The sequence below is a fragment of the Pangasianodon hypophthalmus genome, chromosome 8, assembly GCF_027358585.1.
Source record: "Pangasianodon hypophthalmus isolate fPanHyp1 chromosome 8, fPanHyp1.pri, whole genome shotgun sequence".
Classification (NCBI taxonomy): domain Eukaryota; kingdom Metazoa; phylum Chordata; class Actinopteri; order Siluriformes; family Pangasiidae; genus Pangasianodon; species Pangasianodon hypophthalmus.
This window is the reverse complement of record NC_069717.1, coordinates 7,426,193-7,451,876: the sequence shown is the minus strand read 5'-3', so window position 1 is coordinate 7,451,876 and position 25,684 is coordinate 7,426,193. Positions and strand designations below refer to the sequence as shown.

Genomic DNA, 25,684 nt, shown 5'->3' with positions numbered 1-25,684 from the left:
ATAAGAAACATTTATGGTTCATTATTATTTTTTATCCATTTAGTGTACGCTTTTATTTTAAAAGATGACACGCACAAACATGAAGGTGCCAGTCCTTTACACTGATGCAATAACAGAATTATTTGGCTTCCTTAAGAATCTAGTAGGCCTAGTACCTTAAATATTAATAAAAACATAGTAAACCTTCTACATAATGTTCACACTTATGTTGCAAAGCCATTCATCAGTTTTTCACTTTATGGATAAATGGATAATGTATAACATAAATCATTTTTTTGCCCCTTTATCTGTAAGAGTAATTTTGTAGACAGTGCAAGGCAGAGCACCTAAACATACACTGTGGCTTGGAGTGAGTGTATGACAGGTTTTTACGTTTCACTAAACCTATATATCTAAAGTCTGCTAATTGCATACACACAAACACACAAGTAAATAAATCAGTGCTTTTAGTGATTAGGAAACTGCTGAATTTCGTTGCATCGTGTGCTCTCATCTTCTGCAGACCTGCTGCTATTGAGAGTGTTATGTCCAGGCTGGCTGTTCAAATCCCAGTGCAATATATAAGCATTAATGTTATATGACATAAATTATATCTGTTCAGCTCCCAGATATACAGTGGATATTGAAATTTTCCACTTTTCCATTAGATTAATAATTTCCTGAAATGACATTTTGGTACTTGCATAGCCATCGTAGCTTGTACATTTCTTTATTTTCTGAAAGTTACAATGAAAATGTCCAGCTTTGGATTGGAGTCTGATCCAGGATGTGTTCCTGCCTCAGTATTCCTGGGATAGACTCCGGATTCACCGTGTCCCTGACCAGGATAAAGCACTTCCTGAAGAGGAATGAAAACAGTCTAAGTAAGAACAGAGGATTAGGACAGAAATATGAAAGCTGGTCTCTGCATGCGTGTTGTGTTTCCTCTGCAACTTATTTATTGGATTGTCCACAAGAGGGCGCGTGAGCACGTGGAATACAGTGAGCACGCGCGGAATGTGGGTTAAGGCAGTATAGGACATTGTGATTTATTGCTTTGGTGTAGAATAAAGGAATATCTGCCTTATGGTTTGAACCTGAAAGCCTAGTGATCGTTCCCTTTTTTCCACGCATGTCTAATGTCTGTTTACAGACAGATAACAGTAGGGATGTACAGACTATTAGACATGTTTATGAGATTTGATGGTACAGCATATAGATTTTTGGATCATGCTAAAAAATCAAATAAGGGATAGAAGAAGAAAAATGAATGATACCGTCTCCTAGTTCACCTGGGGTTCATTTTTTCCCCCAGTTGCTTCTTGAATCATGTCTTTCTGAGGGCACCAGGTGTCCGCGGATCTCCAGCCTGATGATCCCGCAGAGCGCAGCGGGCAGCAGCGGCGTCCGGTTTCAAACTTGCGCTCCTGCGTTATTTCTCGACGCGCGCGCGCGCCCGCACGCACGCACACACACATACAGAGTGCAAGAGATATTTCTATTTCTGTCTTGGGTCGACCCCGACTGAATGAGTTTTGTAGCTCTCTTTGATTTCTCTTTCGGCACACTATAGGGCTTCCAGATTAACTCCAGGTTTTGTTGGACTTTCCATAATATTCACTTAATCTGAGGTTTAAGATATTGTTATGTTGCTACTGTAGACTTTTATTGTAGTATTTTGGTGAAAGAAAAAAAAAAAGTAAGGAACGTTTCCCAGTCAGCTGTCACTGGAGGCAACTGAACTCTGAAAGCGCGCAGGAGTTTTAGAGGTGCTGAGGAGCTCCAGCCTTCATTTACGCACAGCTCTCATCAGGGACAGGAGCGGACTCCTGAAACCTTCTGAACATCATGGAAACCAACCCTATACCGGTCCTAACCATTCAAACAACTCCATTTGACGACCAGAGACCCGGGACTAATGGTTTGCGCAAGAAGACCACTGTGTTTGAGAGCAGAAAGAACTATCTGCAGAATTATATTCAGAGTGTCCTGTCCTCCATCGACCTGAGGGACCGTCAAGGATGTACCATGGTGGTGGGCAGCGATGGGAGATACTTCAGCCGAGCAGCAATCGAGGTTATTGTACAGATGTCTGCTGCCAATGGGGTAAGACAGGTTCCACAGAGGATTATAAACATAATGTGACTATGAACCCAGAGTAGTTAAAACCTTCCTGGTGGTCTTGAGGCTGTTCTTTGGGCAACTCTCATCTCTTAACCAGTCACAGTAATGCAATCCCTGTCTAATGTCTGTCTTAAAGTTTTGGCAACCCCTACAGAATTTTGGAGTATTTAGGCTAGGAACTATTCCCTTGTTACATTAACTGATCCAGTCTGAGCAATTTGTTGCTCTTATCTTATTACTACTCTTCAAAAACACTGATTTGCTTATCCACAGTGTAAATATGACAAGTCTCTTTGGGCTGTAAATCATTTGTTCTTTTTTTATTTACCAGTAGATGTTTACTCTGGATTCACATGGCATGTAAAAGCAATAACATTTCTCATTACATGTCATAAGAAACAACAGCTTCTTATTTAAGGGTTCCTTAAAGGTTCTTTGGCTGGTTAACCTTAATCTTAAGGCTTTTTTTTTCTTTGCGTGCAGATCTACTTAGCAACCATTAATATGCGATATTAATGTGTATCTGCTGAACTGATGCTAATGAAAGTACTGACAGCATGACTTCATACTTTCCTCATTCTTTTCTGTACCAGGATCTGTTTATTTTCAGCAGAATTTTTTTAGGTATCATATGATCACTGTACACTGGGACCTACACTGAGATGTGCATACATTTATTCATGGCCATGTAAAAGGAGTTTGATAAAGAGCAGCGAAGGGTTTTTTCGCTTGCCTATATTTGGTATTTTTAGGCCATTTGTGAAAATAACAGCTCACAAAATCTTAATCTTCCATCTGGCAGCAGACCTGCCATCATTAACAATAATCCCATCATAGGAAACAGTTTGGACAGAGTACATGTTTTTTTTCTGCTGGTCCAGCTAAGAGCATCATGATGTGCTTATCTGCTGTGCCGTCCCTCCTCCAGCCCCTTCCTGCCCACGCTCTGCTTCCCGCTGGAGAACTTCCAGCTCACAGCAGGGGCATGGGGGAAACCCAAAGTGAGATGGACCAGAGCCAGGCCACTTTTACCCTTTAACATGGCTGGCCATGATGATTTTGTCCTATTTAGCTTGATCATACCAGTGCAAGTACAGTATAATATCTCTTGTCAATCACAAATATCTATGCATAGTATGTTTAGCACTCGTGTGTGATACCCAACCACACTCACACTTTGGAATCTTTCTCTGTATCTCACTAACGGTCTCCCTCACACATGTATAAACTCAGTAAGTCTTTATGGAATGTTGCATTCAGGCTGTGATTTCCTCAGTAGTGTGTGTATACAAAACTACCACCTTATATGGATACACTTCTTAGAGGGTTTGGTGGAATACAGTTCACACTCCCAATGTCTCAATCTAGCCAGCCCAGGCAGTAAGTCGAAAACATCAAGCTAAGCATTTAGCCTAATGAATGACAGGTTAGCTTAGCATAACATCAATAGCAGACATGTTAGAGTGACAGTGTGCTTTGTCATCATTAAAAACGCCTGGGTATATTCTTCACTATAAATAGAAAGTGTCTGATCGTGTAAAGCTTAACAGGTCAGTGAATAGCCGTGACGTCCAGCTTGCTGCATATGGAAATGGGGTAATAAGCAGTCCTGTTGAATGATTCATACCTAGAAATGATCAATGAACAGACCTTTGACTAAAATAGGTTCTTGGAGAATGTGTCGAAGCAGCTGACCTGAGGTCAGATCTCTCTGGTTACAGCCACAAGCATCGTCACTCTGTTCTATGTAAAATGCTTTCCTCGTGTCAGTTTAATGCCAGACCCTGAGTGGCTGTGCGTTTTAGGAGGGATGTGGTGGTCACTCTGGAATGCAACAGTAGCTGTGCCTGGCGCCAATGAAGGTTACAGGTTTTAAAGCCTACCTCAGAGCCAGTTATGTCTGCTATGATAACCTCTGCATGCCAGGCCAAGAGCTTGTTCCTCACAGCTGTAGCCTCCTTAAAGCCAACCACTCCATTCCACGGTCTCTCAGCTATCTAGAGATATATTACAAACATGAGAATGACCAGACTAGAAAGGATCTTGAAGGACACACCCACCAAAATATGAAACCCAAATATATGCTAGATATATTGATACATTGCTTGGTCCAATCTTATTATAAATATAATAATTACGTTACTGGTTTCCAGCTACAGCCGTAACAACCCATGACGTTTGTTTCACAGATAGGGCGCTTGGTGATTGGGCACAATGGCATCCTGTCCACACCGGCTGTCTCCTGCATCATCAGGAAGATAAAAGCTATCGGTGGGATCATTCTCACTGCCAGTCATAACCCAGGAGGGCCGGCTGGAGACTTCGGCGTCAAATTCAATGTAGCTAACGGAGGTGAGAAGAAAGCATGTGTGAGGTCAATTATTCCTTGCCTAAAGTACTTCACATCCAAATATCAAACTTTAGGGGCTGATCTTAAAATAAAAGCAGTACCATCATCACCATGGGTTTCAGCTTATGTGATATCTGCCCTCAAAGTTGTGACAGTTCCCGGATCAAAGTGCCTGTCATATCAGCTTATGATGAATTCTCCATACCAAAAACAACACAGAGCATAATAATACTTTTGAACACGCAATCATGAAGAAATATTGCTGGAGGATGTGAGTACAATAAAGGCCAAGGTATGGGCATGCTATGCTTCCTGTTCAACACTTGACCATGAATCTCTTTAGGAAGTGGCAAAACATAAAGCTATTATTTATGGCGCACTTAATTAAAGTACATTCCATCAACTAGGGCTGACCATGACTAGGGATTTATATGGCCTGATTTTGGACCAAAAGTTAACCAATTCTCAACCACAACAGGCTAATAGATAGATAGATAGATAGATAGACTGACTTCAGGATGCAAGTTTCCTTGCATTTTAAATGAAAGATTTTATTGTGCTATTTATGGTAGTATAATTTTTTTTACAGTCAGCTGAAATATGTACATCTATATGTGACCTTTTTATGGCAACATTTTATTTTTTTTTTTTTGCAGGCCCTTCTCCAGACACAGTTATGGAGCGGATCTACCAGGTGAGCCGCACCCTAGAAGAGTTCGCCATCTGCCCCGACCTACGCATCGACCTGTCACGCCTGGGACGCCAGGACTTCGATCTAGAGAACAAGTTCAAGCCTTTTCGAGGTTTGCTTTCAGATTTACTCCACTTGTATTCAGACATACTTAAAGATATAAGAATATTTCATCTTTGTCATGTATTGAAAGTGAAGTGTAAAGCAAGTATAATCTTTTTTTTTTGCAGTTGAGATAGTGGATTCTGTTGAAATCTACTTGAATATGCTACGTGGGATCTTTGATTTCGGTGCTATTAAGAGTCTACTGACTGGTCCAGAGCAGCTGAAGATCCGAATAGATGCAATGAACGGAGGTAGAAACTTTCTGTCAACTTTTTTCCTAGAAGCATTTATGAATGTGAACCCCTTCTTCGGGTGTCTCTCTGGAGGAATCTTTAAAAATTTTATGTAGAACCCTAAAGCAGAGTGTTTATGTATTCAATGAACCTTTAAAGAGCCCTTGAACCCTAAGAGCATATTTATTTATGAGATTCTGTGAGACTATACCTGTAAGATTCATTGCAATATCCAAAGTGAACACCATAATGCTTGAAAACTGACATGAATCCCACTGGTGTGTGTTTCAGTGATGGGACCTTATGTCAGGAGAATCTTGTGTGATGAACTTGGTGCTCCTGCAAACTCTGCAGTTAACTGTGTTCCTCTGGAGGACTTTGGGGGTCAGCACCCCAATCCCAACCCTTCATTTGCTGTATCCTTGATGGAGTCCATGAAGGGCGGAGAGTTTGGTTTTGGTGCGGCATTTGATGCAGATGGGGTGAGAATTGTTCAGACCTTCATGATTTCAACAATTCGACTTCCATGGGACTCTGAGTGGCACAACAGAAAAGTGTTCATACTCTCTCTCCCCTATCAATCACAGCGAAAACTAGTGAATCATGGGCATCCATAAGCTCATGCATGCAGAAATGGATGGATAGCACTTTCCTCCCAGGGTGTTACGCCACCCTCTGACATTGCATGAGCAGTAGTTTGAAAACAAGTGGTCGGCTGGCCTCACATGCCTCTGAGGAAGCATTTGATAGCCTTCACCTTCCCGGGTTGGTAGCTGTAGTGTGATAGGGGAGAGCTGCCTGATGGATGGGAATTGGCCGTGACTAAATTAGGGAGAAAATCAGGGGAAAAAAAGATTTTCATACTTATTGAACAACATATTTATAAGGCACTTTTGCGTGTTTTTCTTTTATCACTATTCTTTTATCACTAACAGCACAAGCCAGGACCAATAAAACTAAATTAATGCTTGATCATTACCATCCTTTTTGCGATTTCCAGCCTTTTAAATGAAATGACTGCTTTTTTATGGTGGAAAGTCTTTTTATGGTGGAATTTTTTTTTGTTGAATTTTAAATATATGGCTAATGGAGATAAGAAAATCAGTAGACACAGTTTGATCATATGACCGTCTAAGTCACATGAATTATACTTTTCTTTCTTGTCTCCTAACAGTATTTTCTGTCATGACCTCTGAATACAGGAAAAGTTTGTATCCCCCAGAATTTTTAGGTAAAACAAGGATAACTTGAATGGCAACAAGACAGCTATCCAAAATATTTGGGCAAAATGAACATTATTGATTGTTAATATCTTAACATACATTATTAGACCATTTTTGGTGCTTGTGACATTCAAGGAACAACTGTGAACTCGAACGCACAAAGTGTCTTTTTGTTAAAATAACTTTTCTTACATTCTTCATTTTTTTTGTAAGGGTATGCAATTTTTTTCAGTGAACTGGAGAATGAGTGATCTTCTTAAAAAAAAATTAATTGATGTTTTCGTACTTCCAACAGCAGGATAAAAAATAATTAGTTGTTTCTTTATATGTGTGCAGGATCGCTGTATGATCATTGGTCAGAATGGTTTCTTTGTAAACCCTTCAGACTCAGTGGCAGTGATGGCTGCCAATTTGTCCTGCATTCCCTACTTCAGGCAGGTGGGCATCCGTGGCTTCGCTCGCAGCATGCCCACCAGCACAGCTCTGGACAGGTGAGAGAAACACTCACATCGTCATTAACACACATTACATAATTTACTAAGCACTAAACCGTCAACTTGAATCTCTTCTAACATGAATGAAAACAACCTGAACAACACTGAGGTTAACCACAACATCAGCCAAGAGCCTGTAATGTTACTGATGAGAGATGTGATAGATTGTTTCCTCGCAAGCCGTATGTCAAGAGTATGAACGTTTGCCAAGCACAACTGGCTATAATTCATGATTGCGAGTAAGTAGATGTACAAATGTGATTACTCTCACACCTCCCTAGAAAGAACAGCTGTTCAGTTACATTAAGTTTGAGCTCCTCTGAGCATCCTGTTTTCAACACACCCAGGTGAAAAAAGTGCTGGTTGAAAACTATTAACCCTGGTCACTGAGTGTTACAGCGCAAAGTTCCTAGTGGTTGGTAGAAAAAAACTGGAAAAGGAATCATAATAGTCACTCTATATTGTATATTTTCACTTATTGTATTGTCTATGAAATCTTTATGGGTATATAAATGTGTTTTTAAGTAGTACTTTGACAGTACAGTAGTACAAGTGCATGATCATGGAATCTGACACTGTTAATCAGAATTACATTTTACATTGTTTTTCATTTATCTGATTAAAGTTTTTAATCAGCCAAGTGAAGTAAAAGTGTAGATCTACCCACTGGGGTGGATCAAGGAGCTGGTTCACGTAGTGCCAGAGGCCAGTAATTAAAGAGGCACTCTGATCTGTCACACTTACAGAAATAGCTGATGTGTTGAGAGATTAGGGAGGAAACCATCCCTTAGGACTTTTTTCATAGTGGACGGTTTCTAAGAAACCACCCCTGACCTCAGTGAGCAGACTTATTCTGAGAATGATAGGATCGGTCCGAGGGCAAAAGAAGTAGTTGGAGTGATAGAAACTGAAATTATGGGTGAGGGGTTGGGAGTGAGGATTGAACAGAATTAGCTCATCCTTACACTTCTCCACACATCGCTCACCAGCCTAAAAATAACTCTGAGCTCCATCACTCTAAACTCTGGCTTATGTAATGTTACCGTAATGTTACCCAACCCTATTATAAAGGAAATGATGTGATTGTAAGCATATAATCATATTATTGACTGTAGTTTGTTAAAAACTGGATGTCAGGCCAGAAAACAAGCATTTGGCAAGTTCTTAGATCTGACAGGAAAGTGTCTATAATAGAGGAATGTGACAGCTTTATTTACAACAGGAAGATATCCTTTTCCAAGTTGCTCTTTCTTGTCATGTAGTGGAGAACTTCCTAGCATGGAACACATCTCACTTATTCCTAATGACTCATCATTTGGCTCATTGTGTTATTTCAGTGTTGCATACATGTGCCCAAACTTTTCAAAATTTTCTCAGCATCTTCTCACTCCATTTCTGGCAACCAGTCGATGAGAAAGTATGACGTATACTTTTTAAAGGTGCCTTTGGTGCATCAGGTACACCACAAAGCATTGGAGTGGTTTGTTTACTTCTTGCCCCAACCTCCTGTCCATGTCCATGTACACAAAAGCCCTGCCTCCTAGAATCTACGATGGCCAGCATGTTTGCTCAGAGTTTGCTAGCTAACTTTCCATCATCTTATTGTACTTGGCCAGTTATGACAAATTTAGCTATAAACTTGTGAAATACTGACACGCCAAATAACTTATTGATTTGTTGATTTAATAATGGTTTGGAATGAAAAGAGCAAGTTTAGAAATTTGGATTGTAGAGTGCCTGTCTCTTTCTAATTGAATAGTTATGGGAAAGCTGTGAACACACTGACAGACCAAAAACATACCGATTTGTTATGATTGTTTTGGCTGTGAAGGGTGGCACAGGGGTGCAGCGAGTAGCATTGCCACCTCACAGCTCCAGGGTCTCTGGTTGGGTCCTGAGCTCGGGTTACTGTCTGTTCGGAGTCCTGTGTCCACATGAGTTTTCTGGTTTCCTCCATCCTCCCAAAAGCAGTGGCAGGTGGATTGGTGACTCCAAATAGCCCCTAGGTGTGAGTGTGTGTGCACAGTGCCCTGCAACTGACTATCATCTGTCCAGGGTGCCCAATATTCCCGGGATAGGCTGAGAATCCCACTGCAACTCTGACCAGGATAAAGCAGTTCTGACTGTCCAGGAGAACTATAGCTCATTTGGCCAACAGGTCTTGGAAAATCAGCTCCCTTGTTTTATTTTTTTTGGCATCATCACACTTTTTGAAGCATATTTTTCCCCACAACAATAGTATCTGTTATCACTGCCCTTGCTAATTTTGTACATGTTTGCATTTCAGAGCAGTAAAAATGCAGGTGTTTGGGGGTGTTTTTATAAGATGACTGACAGGAGGAATTTAAACACAGCCGAGGTCCTGCACATGCATTAAGCTGCAACATAGCCTAAAGCACAACTAAAGATGCCACTCTGAAAATGATCTTGATTCTCTATTAATTTTGGGAATAACAGATGTAGAAAGCTATCAGGAATAGAAAGTGAAGCGATCCTCAAGCTGTGGTATCTTATGTATAATAATAGCTGCACAACCCCTTGTGCTTTTCTTTACTGAAGATGACAGAGGGCAAATGGCTGCTAGATTCATTAGGGGATATTTTTTCATTGTGCGCAAAAGGTATTTGGTTTCCAAGCTGACGTCAAATTTTCCATCAGGAGTCAGGCTTCTTCACATCAGCCTTAGCTCTCAGTGTGAAGTTAATCCAGCAGTTTATTCCAATCATTAATGGAGCCTCAGTGGGTCAGAGCTCCCCAACAGGAACTGGAGTGTGTGTGGTATGAGACAGTTCCTGTTTCTAATCCCAGGCTAAATGTACCACATTTCTGCTGTGCCCTTGAGGAAGGCACTTAAAACTGAGGTAACCTGCTGGGTGGTGGAAAAAACAGTGTCTGCTCAATGGTATTATTAATACTGGCACCACCAAAGCTTTGGGTCTTGCGATTATTTAGAAATCTTATTACATGTAAAAGCCAGAATTTTTCTACATTTCTTTGTACTTGTTTTCAAATTCACAAGCAAAACTGGAGTGATCTAGAGCCTATCCTGGGAACACTGCATGTGAGGCAGGAATACACTCACAACGTGCACGCAGAACCTGGAGGAAACTGTGTCGGACACAGGGAGAACACATGAAACTCCACACAGACAGTATCCCGAGCTCAAGATTGAAGTGGGGATGCTGAAGCTGTGAGGTGGCAACGCTACCTAGTGCACCATCCTGCTCCCCATTTTTAAGTATTTTATAAATGTTAAAATATTCATTTATGGCCATGTACCTTTCCTTTACTCATGTCTGAAACTTTACATGTAGAAAACAATACAATATAATAATTTTCTTTTAGAATATGCAAATGAGATTGTATATTAAAAATATACGTTTACTGCAAAAATATATAAAATATACAGTATTTACTACAAAAATATATCCGATGTCAAAGCCTGGCTTTAAAACCGATGAAGCAGTGTGTGAAATTATGTGGATGTCCATCCTTCAAAGGTTGAGAAATGACTTGGCTCATGGTGAAACAAGTCATTTCAAGAAAACTAAACATAACATCAGTAAATAACAAAATCCCAGGAGATAGTTAGGGTTTCAGCATGAATCAGTCTGTTATTTAAAGAAATGTTTACACAGAGACTACGTAATATTATGTTTTAGGAAATAGGCTTTATAGCATTATATAATTCAATAAAGAGAGATTAATATAAAAAACTTCTATCTAAAATACACACACACACACACAACGTTTGTTATGTGTAGTATTTCGATAACGATTACGGTACATCTGAAATGAAACATCTGAAAATCTGAAATTTGACTTGATTGAAAAGTCACCATTTTGCCTTAATGCTTGGCCTTACAAAATTTATATTCTCCCCTGGATTTTTTAAATGTAACATATGCTTTTTAGATTGAAATTCAAAACATTTACAATAAAATTACAATAAAATTACAGTAAAATTACAATAAAATAAATATTAAGAATTCAAATTCTTGTCTCTTTTTAATAATTCCTTATGACCACAATATATACCTTGATTCCACAGAGCTGTCAGTGATAATTGTGGATATCATACTAACTCTATGTTTTGCATAGCAGCACTTTGCAGTGAAGAAATCTTTGAGCATCAGTTTCATGATCATTAAAATATGTACAGTATATAGCACGGAGTCATGCGTATATATATATATATATACACACATATGTATATATATATATATATATACATATATATATATATATATATATGTATGTATGTAGACACAAACTAAGATTCATTTGAGATTAAAACAAATTTCCGGTGAAGGGTAATTTTTCCAAGATTTAATTTGTATTCACAAAGCCATCTCCAAGGATTAATTCTTGGTTTCTGAGCTGGAGCTGAGCTTGTATTGAGGAAACACTAGGTGAGTTTGTCTGTGGAGATTCATGTTGTGTTGGATTATGGGCTCTCTGCTGCTGGAAGCCTTTTTAGGCACTGAACAGTCGCAAGTGTATCTGGGTGTTTAAATGCTCACCCACTTAGCAGTTTTGTTTAAGCAGTGCTTCAGCACCAGTGATAAGTGTGTGTGTCTGTATAAGAAGATATGCATGTATGTGCTTGACTATGTGTCTAAGTGTGCTTGTGTCCACACATTATATGGGATTAAGGCCCAGCATTTGGTAAGTTATACTTGGCGTGTACACATATGTGTGTATGTGTGAGTGTGTGTGTGTTATGAAAGGTGACTATGGAGAGAGGAAACATCTGCCTGTTTGCTCTCCATTCCGGAGGGGCGAAAGGCTGAAACTGCGTCACCAGTCAGTGATAAGTTCACTTTTCTTTCAGTTGAGTTTTATTGGGCATCCTGTGTATGCACCATAATATGCATGTGCAACATATAGTTACAAACATGAAGCATAACAATGCAGATGCATCATATTCACAGAAAAAGTATAGAAATTATAGAGGCAATGTGCCACAATGTTAAAATGAACACATGGGCACTTTGCCAAGGTTGCAGTGAAGCAAAATTCAGTGACTAACAAGTTTCTGTTTTGCACAAAACTAAAGAAGTTGGAATGGTTTGATGTAAGATTCTGCTAGGATTTTTCGCCTCCAGGCAACCTTTTGCAGGGCCGTGGTTGCACTCTCCCGCATCTGTGTTTATTTGTGTGTTTACTCATTTATCCGTAGCAGCACATTCAGCAGGGATTAGTGGGGAAGGCCATGCTGGAAATCGCATCCTCATTTTTAAGATGTTTCATTGCACTTGGGAGCATTTTGATCTAACAAACCTTTCACAAACACAAATGACAGCCATCTTAGGGCACTGGAGAAGGAGGAGGACATTTCCTTCAGAATGATCGCACAGCACTGTTACAGAGCTTATCTGCCTGTCTGTCAGTTCAGCCGAAGCTGTTGTGGGCCGCGGATCAAACTCTGTTGCCAGAAGAAGGTCAGAGCCAACTGCTGTGAGCACTAAACTCCACAAAGTCATGTCTTATTCCAAATGGTGTGGTCTTAGAAACACACAACATTGTTTTTTAGGCAACAACAAAAAAAACTACTGAGAATATTCTTTCTTGCTGTCTTTCTCTATATGTCTTACAGGCTCACAGGCTCTTTTGCACATCTACTCACTCTCTTGCAATCTGAAAACACAAAATATGCTGGCATCCTAGTGAGCATGGTTGGACGTGCTGCTTGTGTTGGCCTGAGACGTGAGAATAAGTCATCAACAAGTCGAAGAGTCAGAAATCCAGTGTCCTCATGCCAGGATGTCTATTCCAGGCCCCCGTCCCCAAGCAAATAACTCTACTTTACTCTTATTTAGTAAGTCCACCCTAGAGTAAACAGCTGTGGCCCAGCTCTGTTCCGTTCCTGCCCCCCGTCTCACTCTTAACGCCAAATTACCGTGTCTGAAAATAGTTATCTATGTAGACGGGTATCCAAGAACAACAAACAGTAGAGGAGATGGGTAAGTAGAAATAGGTGGACCCAAATAAACTTAGATACAATTAACTACTTGTCTGTTTATTCATTTGTTTGACGCTTTTGTCCAAAGTAGTCTCAGCCTCAGACACTCTGTCCACAGGCTACAAAGCATGTGATGTCTTTTGTACACCTTTCTGGTCATATGATTCAGAATCAATCAACCTACCTATCTAATACGCAGAAGAGTAAGTGTGTTTATGACTTCAGAAGTGTGTTTGTGACTTCAGAAGATGCAATTCATGCTAGAATAATTTTCCAAGAATTCATTGGTATCACCATTGTGCTTGATTGTGCCCTTTTTGTGAAAAGCAATCAGTAGTAAAAATTGGACAGCGTTGTTTTCCTTTCTGCATAGTCTGCATTGCCTCCTAGTCTTTCATCTCTTTCACCATCTCCTTACTGTATTCCCTTCAGGCATGGATCTAACACTGGCCTCGGCTCAAACAAAACATTAGGTAAAAGGTTAGCCTGCTTTGTTCCAGTTCCATTTGCCTTATTAAACTAGCACATCTGTAACCGGTATTTTCATATTATCCCAACTCAAAAGGTCAAAATCTGCTACATGACCAAGAGGGTTATGTAAAACAGAGATGGTCTGTACTGGAAAAAGAGGGTGTATCTTTATCCTTCACTTACATGCATAATCACAAGGGCTGGCAATGTACATGTAGTTCAAAGTCTTTCTCCTATCGGATGGCCTCCTTCATATCTATTCTCATGATTATCCTCATGCTCCTCGTCATCAATGTCTTCTCCTTTTCTTTATGTTATAAATTTTGAATGTCTAACACAGGTTCTTTTCTTGTTCATTGTTCAATGCATTTTGTGGTTGTGAGCATAAATGTATAAATGTCTGTATAAGCACAGGACTTTTTCAAAAATACTGATGGCTTAGTCATAGATGGCTTCTCCATGGCTTCTTGCCATCTCTTGCCATCTCACATATCTCAGAATCAGTGGGTTAATATTGTAAGACAATTACACACTTCCTTATTGGCTCAAGCCATGAGTGAAGTTAGGTACCAATACAGTTATCATCTCATTCATTCATATTTAATATCCAGAGCCTATACCAGGAACACTGGGCGAAAGGGGGGATACCACCAGAACATGTGAAGTTCAGGTTAAACTGAGGTCCCTGGAGCTGTGATACTGAAACTCTACCGAATGCACCACCATGCCACCCTGTCATCACCTCAGACAATAGCAAATATTACAACACATTCCTAAAAGACAGGCTGGTTTGTGCTTGGTGATGTTCATGTTTGCTGTTTGTTTACAGGGTGGCCAAGGCAATGAAGGTGGCTATGTACGAAACCCCCGCAGGCTGGAGGTTTTTCGGGAACCTGATGGACTCGGGCAGGTGCTCTTTCTGTGGAGAGGAAAGCTTTGGAACAGGTGAATGCTTTTTCCTAGCTGACAGTTTTAAGTTAGCAGAACATTCTGAATATTACGGTTCTAGGAACTTTGTGTTCCAAGAACACTGAATCTGTCAAGTTTTCTGAGAACATAATCTTTACAAATATTCATAGTACAACACCATTTTAGTTACAGTAACACTAGCATTGCCATGACGATAGTGTTTATCTAACTGCGAACCCTGTGTGAGCAATGTTCTAATAACCTTGTGAAGCAAACCATTATTACAGCAGATTCTTTCAGATGTTAATTCTGGAACATTACAGTCTACATGTCGAATAGTCACTGAACATTATAATAACGTCCTCTGCTAGCTGGGTCCCTAGATACTGCTAAAGTTTCACTGTTCATTGAGTGGTACATCTCTGGAGACAGACATCGCACACCACATCGCCTGCTAAATGTCTGCTGAAGGCCTTCCATGGTGTCTACAAAGCCCACCAGTAGCTGTGACTTCGGTCTTGTCCAAACATTGACTGTTACAGCGTCATAGACCCGGTGATCATGAGCAGCAGCACCTCAGACAGGCCTCGCTGTTACATTTATAATATGTGTTAGACTTCAGCCACAGTGTGATCCTCCTCCATTCTTCTGCTATAAAAGGAAGACAGGGCAGTGAATCATTTAACCTCAGAGAGAAAGAGTGCTCTCTGCTGGCAAACACTTCTAGTCTCAGAAAAGGTCCTTTGCTGATGAGTCATGAGAAAGATAGAGAGAGTGAGGAGGTAGAGAGAAGGAAAGAGAGAGCACGGAAGAGAAGGAGATGGGAGTCATTGTTTAGAGACGGCTGGAGATTGTGCTCTCCTAGACCCATATATGGGCATTACACCAAGGGAAATAACACACGCTCAATCAGTTCTTGGGGCCTAACCATTATTTCTGTTTAGAAAGTTTGGAAGTTTAATGTCATCAGTCATAGCCCTGTTACTGATGTCTGGTGAATTATGTAAGCATTAAGAAAACACATTGGCCACTTTATTGTGTACACCTACCATATGTCACTTTGTACGTGTACAGTTATTAACTGTAGCTGTTGCTATGCACAATATATCAGCCCCCTTATACCTTTTATCTGTGGAAAAGCACCACTGTAGGAGCTGACAGCTATTATTTGGGTGGTGGACAATTCTCAGCACAGAGTTGAGAAACAGTCCACCAACCAAAACTATCCAGAGAGCAGCAGTGCTGTGGTCAGAAACTGACACTGATGAAGAGCTAGAGGAAAAGTAACACAAATGAGCTATAGTCTCTAACTGTACACTGGATTAAAAAGGTAGGTGTGGGTTTTAAAAGCAAGCAACCCTGCTCCACCTGACAAACTCGTAACAGCACAACACAAAGAATGCTCCATCATCTAAAACTGATCTGGTCAGCACTAGTGGTGCTCCTATTTAGGTCCCTTTTGATTAAACTACAAATTGTTCTGGCAACAGATGAGCTACAGTCAGTAACTGCATGTATACAGCTGTAGGTTTTACCTGGTAAAATCTCCAGTGAGTGTCGATAAGTGGTGGGGGTAACCAATAAACAATAAATGTGTCTGCCATCCTTCACATAGTGAAATGAAAGTAGTTCTGCTTTCATTCTGAGGCTAAAGGAGCTTCATGGACTTTTTAACAGCTGGGTATCTGATTAGAAATTGAATTGATTAGGCTTATGTCCATTTCTCTGGGGCACATAGCTATCCAAAGCCTGTTTTCACTGTGTGAGGAAATCACATTTAGCTAGCAAGGATTTAGACATCTTTAGGCAGACTGTTTTTTACTATTGCATTTGTTAAACTAGCTCCTTACCCAACATGATCTGTGTATGAATCACAGGCAAGATTTAAAAGTAAATAAAAACATTTCCATGTCATTTTGGTGTAATCTATTTATGGTTTTCAACAGAAAAAGCCTATTCTGGCCAAAAATTTTTTTTTTTTTTTTTTTTTTTTGTTGGCTGTTTGACAGAATTCAGTCACAGCAGTTGTCCAATGGGTTTTCCTAGGCTGCCACACATATTTTAAATTAGTGATACTGCAGGAAATAGCTGAATAGTAACTCTACCACTGTGCACCTTTATGGTCACAGGTTCGGACCACATCCGGGAGAAGGACGGTCTGTGGTCAGTGCTGGTGTGGTTGTCCATTATGGCCGTGCGGAAGCAGGGGGTGGAAGAAATAGTGAGGGACCACTGGGCTAAACTAGGCCGCAACTACTACTGCAGGTAAGGTTCGAGTCCCATCAGATAATTAAGATGTGACTATATTTGTGTACATGGTACACGTACTTTATGTATGTGGACTGTTTTTTCCTTTTCATATTTTCAGGTAACACAATCCATTTACAGTTTAAATGGTTCCCACCACATCCAGTCTGAAAGCAGCAGACTAGCATTGTATTTGGAAGTAAAAAGTACATTTAAAACAAGTCAGGCCAGATATCACTCATTCGAATAAATTCAGATTTTTTCTTTGACTCTGCCTTGGCTCCAGAACAACTCAAGGTTTCTACTTGGAACTTTAACAGAAACTTCCTTTCTCACTGCATGCTCTGTTCTGGCATTGACTGGTTATTATTTAACTTACTCTCCCCATGAGAGATAGGTCACAGAGCCAAGACTCTTCAGATAGCACTGCCTATTCCTTCTTCTCAATATTCCCATACAAATTTCCCACAAAACCATTGAGGCAACAGCTAGTGCCCAGTTTACATACCACAGCCAGTTTCTCTCTCTGCCTACTCTGATAAAATCAGATTTTCTAAATTAGGGTATATCATTGATGATTTGGGGTCTGCAGAGGTTTTTAAGGTATTTTAAGCATGTTTAAACAATCTGGTTTTACAAGATGACCTTTATATAGCATAAGTGGTAGTGCCATGTTTTGTGACACTGTTGTGTTCATGTTAGGTTTGATTACGAGGGTGTAGATCCCAGAGCTGCGTTTTACCTCATGAGAGATCTGGAGGCCATGATCACTGATAAAGCCTTCACCAGTCAGAAGTTTGCTGTGGGAAACAATGTCTACAGTGTGGAGAAAACCGACAACTTTGAGTACATTGACCCTGTGGATGGCAGTGTATCACGAAACCAGGTTAGCGTCAGCTCTTAGTTTTTACTAATTGAAATGTCCTTATTCAGGCAAATTTTTTATTTACTTGTATAAATGCCAAATCGGTTGGATAAAGAGCTGTCCGGTGTTTGCTGAACATTACTGATATTCACAATTTGTAAGTACAAGAGGTGTGCATGCAGGACTGGGATCTCACTGGACCCAACAAAAATGTCATGTTAACATGGGTATGTATTCTTATGCAGGCGGGAGTGGCCAATCAGATGTGAAGTTTGCGTGAAAAACATAGACCACATTCATTAACATGGGAGCATATTAGGTGTTAACTGTGTTTGGTGTAAATAGAGCTTTTCTCATTCATTTCCATTAGACTATTAATTTTCCTTAGGCTTTATCTTGGTCAGGAGTCTTGTGGTTTAAACTTATTTTTCAGAAATGGAGCAAGCTAAGGTCATTAGAAAATATTGCAGGTGGGTACAAACAAAAACTAACTGGAGCAGGCGGGTTTAGTCAAGAGTGTGATCAGTGGGAGCAGGTGTGAGTGGGGTGTAAACGTTTCAGACCACCCAGTAGAGAAAGGCTGTTGGATTGTATGTGGTTTTTGGCCTACCAGAGCTCAGTTTTAGTGAGTTGTAATAAATTATATTTGGATGATGAATCGCAGGTTCAGAGTTATCTTTATTATTTTAACCGAACTTAACTGAGTTGAAAATGATAAAAGAGGGTGCAGAGCATGAATCATATTTATTAATATTAATCAGTTTAAAAAACACAGGTTGAAATTAAGTTTTTTTTTCTATTTATTATAGAACATGCTTTAGAGTGTTTGTAAGTAAATCAAATTGGATACATCAACTTGGCATTTGATTAACAGTTATAAGGTTCTGTGGATTTTTTAGAGTTATTTGAAGGGAAAGAAGGCAGGGTTCCTAAAGCATCTTAGTTTTCAGATAGTTCTCCCACTTCTTGAGTGAGTCACTGTGTGAACTGTGCTGAGTGTCCTTTAAGTCAAAATAGCCAGATCAGTACATTTTATTCACCTTTATACAAACAAAACATGGGTTGAACTTTGGGACAGACAGCTCAACAACTCAAGCAACCTATCATGTGTAATTTAAGTAACTTAGATATACACAGCAATTCTATCTATCTTTAAAAAGTGGATAAATATTTTTGTTCTAAACGCATGCGTGCATGTGTGTGTGTGTGTGTGTGTGTGTGTGTTATTGTGGAGGCCTTGTCCTTGTCAAGGCCGAGAAAGGGGGGCGTGTATATATTTTTTTATCCACATTTATTCTTGTTTTGATCACAACCTTCAGTCACATCCTGTATTTGAACATCCTGCCTTCCTATATGTTTTGAACATGTTTTGGCAGCAACTAATTTCAGTTTGGATTAAGTAAATTAGATAATAAGGATATGAAACTGCTGTCTAAACAAATGTGAAAACCAGGCATAATGTATACATGAACATATAATGTAACCTCTATTTTCTATTTCATCATTTAACCCACATAATGAGAGTTGATTTTCCACAAATTTATAAACCTTCCATTTTAGAACAACTATAAGCTGATCTTTTTTTTAAAAAAAAAGTGCTTTAAAGTGAGGGGCACACACAAACAAACACAGTTTCACCCCGTTCCACCCCGTGTTTGAGCGCACCCAGCTGACTCCTTCCGTTCTATCCCGGAATGCATGGAAACCCCCAACCCCACCCTTATGTGTCACAACTGACAGCTCTCTCTCCCACACAGTCACACTAGTTCACTAGTTCACTCCCTCATTACCTCTCTGTGTCACCACATACAATTCAGTAACTGTGACACTTCAGCTGCACTTTAAATTTACCAGGTGCTCACCTTCTGACCCCTGACCCCTGACCCCACTACATCCCTTATAGTGCCTTTTGTAAGAGGGATATTTTTCTATAGTGATGCATTTCATTCTGGACGACATTGTGGAAACACACACACACACACACAGCCTGTGGAGTCGTCTAGCCCAAATATGCAGGCGGTGTCTCAGCACCCTGGCTCATATTATTCCAACAGACATTCCTCTCTCTTCCAGATTGTGTCAGCTGTCCCAGTCCTGCCGTGTTAGTGGGGGCCGGCATAGCGACACTCAGCTGTTAGAATGTGCCACACACGCACACACACGTACACACAGTGTCAGGAGACGGCTGATGAGACTGTGATGATTTGGAATGGAAAGAGTAGGCTTTGCTGATCCATTCTTCACTATGTTTCTGAACCCACATATGATACTCTGGCTTTTAATCTCTCTTCTGACTCAAAAAAAATTCAATAATTATTAACTTAAGTACTCACAAGAACATGCTTATTATTATTAAGTCTCCATATAACTTTCTTTCAGCTTTTAGTGACATCTAGTGGAGAATACCCAAGCAACCCAAGTGCACACTGTCTTTGGACAGGAGGATAGGAAGCATTTTTATTAATCACTTGTTCAAAGAACTACTTAGATTAAACTCAGGTGTACTGATTAATTTTGATGCCTATGACACCAAGATGTCATAAACCTAAATTGTATATTTATGTATATTTCAAATACAGACAATATGTTTATTCAGAAAAAAAACATTAAAACATTTTCAACATTAAAAACATGAAAATTAAAGCAGACATATTAAAAATGGTTAGAAAGCCGTGTGTAGCCTGCCATATTGTAGCATGATTAATATCAATGACAAGATTCATATCAATTAGTTTAACAAAACTATTATATAGAGCCCTACCTTAAATTTAAAGATTATTAAATATGCAAATATCACTCAAATCATTAAACAGCAATCATTTGGTCCTGAGCACTGAGATTCTTTACTTGAGGTAACATGACATTCTTAGCATTTTTAAAAAGAAATGGAAGAGTAAGATATTCATTCACTCTTTTATTCATCTTCAGTAACCGCTTTATCCTGGTCATGGTTGCTGTGGATCCAGAGCCAATCCCCTTAACACTGGGTGCACAACAGGAAACCTGGATATGGAACGCCAGCAGGGTGTAGCAGGGCACCATGCACACACATTCACACCTAAGGGCAAGCTAGCATAGCCAGTCTGCTTACCTGCATGTTTCTGGACAGTGGGAGGAAACCAGAGAAGGTGGATAAAACCCACATGGACATGGGGAGAACATGTTCAACTCTTCATAGACAGCAGACAGCACAGACTCTGACTCTCTCTCTCTCTCTGTCTCCTTGTTTTCCACTCTGTTATCCTTCCAGTTGTCAGCTTGTGTAAGAAGCATCATTGCTGGTGTATAGTGGGAAGTCTTGTGCAATGATCACAGGGTATATGAGGACAAAACACAGTGTACTTGCTTGGACTAGTGAAAAGTTGATTTAATTTCGTTTGTCTTTTTTTTTTTTTTTGCTGTTGTGTTTTTGTCTTTAGCTTTATTTAGCTTTCATTTCATATACTGTACATTGTTTAATGTGTTATGTTAAGTACATAGGCTACAAAAATGTAGTCATTTGAGAATAAATTTAGCAAGGTGCTCTAGATGTGGCTAAACATTCTAGATACGCATAAGGGATGAAGCGAATGTACACACAGATGACTAAATACAGCTACAAAAAATATCAGCATGTGTGAATATTAAAAATGGGGGAATTAAAAAGTATTATATAAATAAAATGTATTCTTATGTAACATTTCTTGATGCCCCATCCAGCGTTCAAACCAGTACCTTGTCTTTACTGATTACATATCAAGAATATATATTTCAAATATCATTGTTATTGATGGCTGATATGTTTGCTTTCCGACCTCCAGGGACTGAGGATCATTTTCACAGACTCGTCCCGCATTGTATTTCGGCTCAGCGGCTCCGGGGCAGGTGTGGGAGCCACCATACGCATCTATGCTGAGAGCTATGAGAGAGACCCAGAGAGACATAGCAGGGAGACGCAGGTAAATACCTCTCCTATAAACACACAAATACACACACAGACACACAAACACAAGCATATAAAAAATAAGGAATGTGAAATTATGCAAATATACAGACCTAAAAAGAAAAACTACTTAAGTATAAACATACAGATCTGGGACAAATTAAAGGAAAACCTGGTGGCTCTGTTATGCTTTGAGAGCCATGGGGTGGATTTCGTCCACTTGTCTCCTTAGATAAAATATACAACTGCACATTTTAGTACATTTGTACGTTTCTGGCATTTGCTGAATTTGATGGCAACAAATGGAACATCCTAACAGCTGAATAGTGTTCATTTTGCAGAAGTAAATGTAGATATTTACTGTGGTTGCCATGGTAGTGCACTGGTTCCAGAGACACCTTTTATCAGCAGCACTGATCGATCTTTATCAGATCTCTCTTTATCACTAACAGAGCATCATAAATCTCATGGTTTGATAGTGTGTGAAAGACATCTATCTGATATATTTCAAAGAGCTGATGAGCCATTAGTAAGCTTTATTACATGCCTATTAAAATATTTGCATACATGACGTTTGACTTATGATATTATTTGGAACATAGGAACTTATAGTATGTGTATCTACTATATACTATATCTTAGAAAATGTACTATATATCTACTATACTATACTAATTTCTAAATATACTGTATGTCTACTATATACTATCTTAGAAAGAAAAAAAATCCTATATTAGGATGCTCTTTTCCACACTACCTCTATGATCCAAGATTTCATCTTATCCGTGAATAAATAAAATCCATTTAGCATTTTCCCCTTGTTTGGTATGCTATACCGCAATCTGGCAATATTATTCCTACATGACTAAGCAATCAAAGGGCAGCCAAACACATGGAACCATATTATGTTATTGGCGCAGTCGGGTGCATGTTAACTACCTTTATCCCTGTTAAACTGATGATACCTGCGTGAGCGACAGTGATAAAAAGATAATACTGAATCTGGTTTTCCTGGCAGACTGCCAGCCGCTGTTTTGATGATCTACAGCAAGTCACTGGCCGCAGTCCATTCTGAACTGATCATGTCTTTGCCCAGATGTGGACAAAGTTCTGAGAAATTACACATAAGTGAAAGTATAGATGATGATTTACTCAATTAAAAGTGGAAATTTCTAGCCAAAAATGCACTCAGGTGAAAGTAAAAAAAAAAAAAAGTTGCAACATTTAAATGTCCCCAAGTATTAAAATGTAAATGTTTTTAACTTATGAAATTAAATTAATGTCATGTTTCATGTGTAAAGTAACATTTATGACTTATCTGTTTGAATAGCTACCTAGCCAATTATGTTCGCTACTGGAATCGATGCTAGTCTAACCTGGCATTAGCAGAGAAAATGGGCTAACTTAACATAAAAAAGTGTGTTTTTGTGTGCCAATTTGAAGTGTCAAATCTGATACTTTACAAATTATGTAATGGCAGGGGCATTAATGTAATGTAATGTCAGAGCATAATACTGTGAAATTATACTCAAGTGAAAGTAAAGATTATGTGTTATAATTGTACTTGTACTTCCAGCCAAAAAAACATATGCAAGTAAAAGTTTACAATTTGCTCATTTTAAATGTACTCAGGTAATAAAAAGTAAAAAGTAAATGTTTTTAAATGTAAATATTTATAAAAAAATTTTTTTGCAGTATTTACCTTCAGCTGAAATATGACTTGCTTCTTAGCCAATTACTTTAGCTACTGGAATTGACCTGGCATTAGCAGAGAAAAGGCTATCTTAAATAGCATTAGTGAGAGTTAGGGAAATGTACCTCAACATGTTCAACATCTAGAGAGGCAAAGAAGATACCTCATTTTATATGAGTCTTTTCTTACTCCAGGTAGGGCCAGGGACACTCCTCCTCAAGTTCCACACTCAGTCTTGTGGCTTATCCATATTCAGAAACCTACAGATAGCCATAGCCCTAATTACACTGTGTAGCATGAGAAGATCACAGCCCATGATCAGTCGTTGGCTGGATGAGAGAAAAAGAGACCATTGTAATTTGTAGTGAGTATTTTGAAGGTCTAAATAAAAATGTAAGGAGTAAAAAAGTATGTTTCTTTTTCTGAAATGTAATTAAGTAAGAATACAAGTATTCAGTTTCAATAATAGTAAAGGACTTGAAATTCTTAAAAAAATTAGAAACCACAAATGCATTCACCTATATGCCTTTAAGTGTGTGTGTGTGTGTGTGTGTGTGTGTGTGTGTGTGTGTGTGATTTGCTCCACATCATCTAATTAGACTTTGTGATATGATACATTGCTCAACCCTTTTAGATTTATTGTTGGGTTATTAAATATTAGAGTTTAACTGTCCCATCTAACATCATGAGCAGTCAGTCACTGACCAGAAGTAATGATAAAAAAAAACACCTATATCAGAGAGCTTACACGCCACAACACTATTTTGGTCTGCTTTATTAAATTTTGTTAGAATTTACTATTAGAAAATGAAACTTGCTAGTTTTGTGTCTTTTTAAAAGCAAAGGATCTTTGATTTAAATGATTTTCATCCCTTCAGTTTGTGCCCTATTCGCATCAGAATAGACCTCAGTGACAGTAAGTTCATGTTTATGTTCACTCGTGTTTTGTGTGTTTCAGGTTGTCCTGGGCCCTCTGATCGCCATTGCTCTGAAGATCTCAAGCATCCATGAGCGAACAGGACGCAGAGGCCCCACCGTGATCACCTGATTGGAACACCGAGATGCATGACAGGGGCCAAACCATGAGACGGCCTTCTTCTAGGATCCGCTCTCCATGTCTTCCTCACGGTCTTTCACAGCCTTGCTATCACTTTTCCCCTTCTGAAGCCATGACTGCCTGTTGTTAGTCTGCACAAAGTCTCACTATTTACACCATGTATGTTTTTTGCTGCTGTTTCACAGACTAAACAAAGTTTCTCTCTCTCTCTCTCTCTCTCTCTCTCTCTCTCTCTCTCTCGCTCTCTCTCTTTCTCTGTCCACCTGTCACTGTCTCAAATGCAAAGAGAAAGAGTAGCTATTCCTTATTATGATGCCCCTTTACACATGTGAATCATTAAAATGTCCCTTTCACACTGCATTTCTGCCACAGTTTTATTCTTCATGTATAAACCAGTGCAATGTTTTGGTTCTTCTGGTTTGTTCCAGAGTTCAACTGAGGAAACTGACCATTTTTATGGTCAGTCTTGTTATACATGAATTTAAACATGTAGCACTGTTCCATCCAGACATTTACTGCTGTGGTAGCTACAAAACATGCTTGTGGTGTCCTTAAAGCTGGAGGTCTGTCTATGAATTTAAACTCAACATGTAGCCAGAGCTTTATAGCAAATGAAAGAGGAATACCACTTTGTTGTTCCAAAAAAAGACAGAATGAAGCTTTAATTTCGAAGTGCCGGTTTGTATGAATATCACAGACATTATGGTGTGTAGTGTAGCGTGAACATTTTTTATGAGTGGTGTAATTTGTAGTGTGAATGAGGCATTAAATAATCATGAGTAGAACTGCAACCTAAAGAATGGATTGGTTTCTTTCCTTTATGGGTCAAAACTGTATTCAGTTCAATGAGTCATATGTATGAGGGAGCAATTACACTTAATCACTCCATCAATTTTAGGCGCATATTTTAGGAATGTAATATGAAACCTTGCAAAATCTAAAATGAAGGTCCAAAATGCAAAGCATTGCCTTGGGAAGCATGTTTTTGTGAATTTTTCATTATAGCTTGTGGCCTTCTATCACTGGGCTTGTGACCTGCTATCACTGGTTTTTGTTTTCTTTTGGAAGGCTGCCACTATACCACTTTGTGAATGTGAATTTTTGATCAGTGCTCCAAATGATGGAAAACTCCAAAGAACTGTAACTTTTGAACTAGTTCAACAGTTATAAGTTTAAAAATAATAGGAAAAAAACATAGCAAGGTAAAGCAATGCTAATGCTATTGTATTTAATTTTGTATTTACTGAAATAAACTGTCTTTTGTGTGTATTGGAATATCGTGCATATATTTTTTTTTATTTCATCTACCCCTCTCTGGACTGATTAGCGACCTGACAACATGGGTTTCTCAAAAAA

The 25,684-nt window shown here is 39.2% G+C and overlaps 1 protein-coding gene across 1 annotated transcript; it reads left to right on the top strand.

The window, feature by feature from the left end:
* Positions 1-1,228: 1,228 nt before the first annotated feature.
* On the top strand, positions 1,229-25,603 carry pgm5 (phosphoglucomutase 5). Its single transcript, XM_026928170.3, has 11 exons — positions 1,229-2,085; positions 4,293-4,455; positions 5,110-5,256; positions 5,375-5,500; positions 5,774-5,964; positions 7,042-7,196; positions 14,465-14,580; positions 16,674-16,809; positions 17,494-17,677; positions 21,457-21,594; positions 24,230-25,603. Exons 1-11 carry the CDS (start codon positions 1,828-1,830, stop codon positions 24,317-24,319), a joined length of 1,704 nt encoding a protein of 567 aa, XP_026783971.3. The 5' UTR covers positions 1,229-1,827; the 3' UTR covers positions 24,320-25,603.
* Positions 25,604-25,684: the final 81 nt, after the last annotated feature.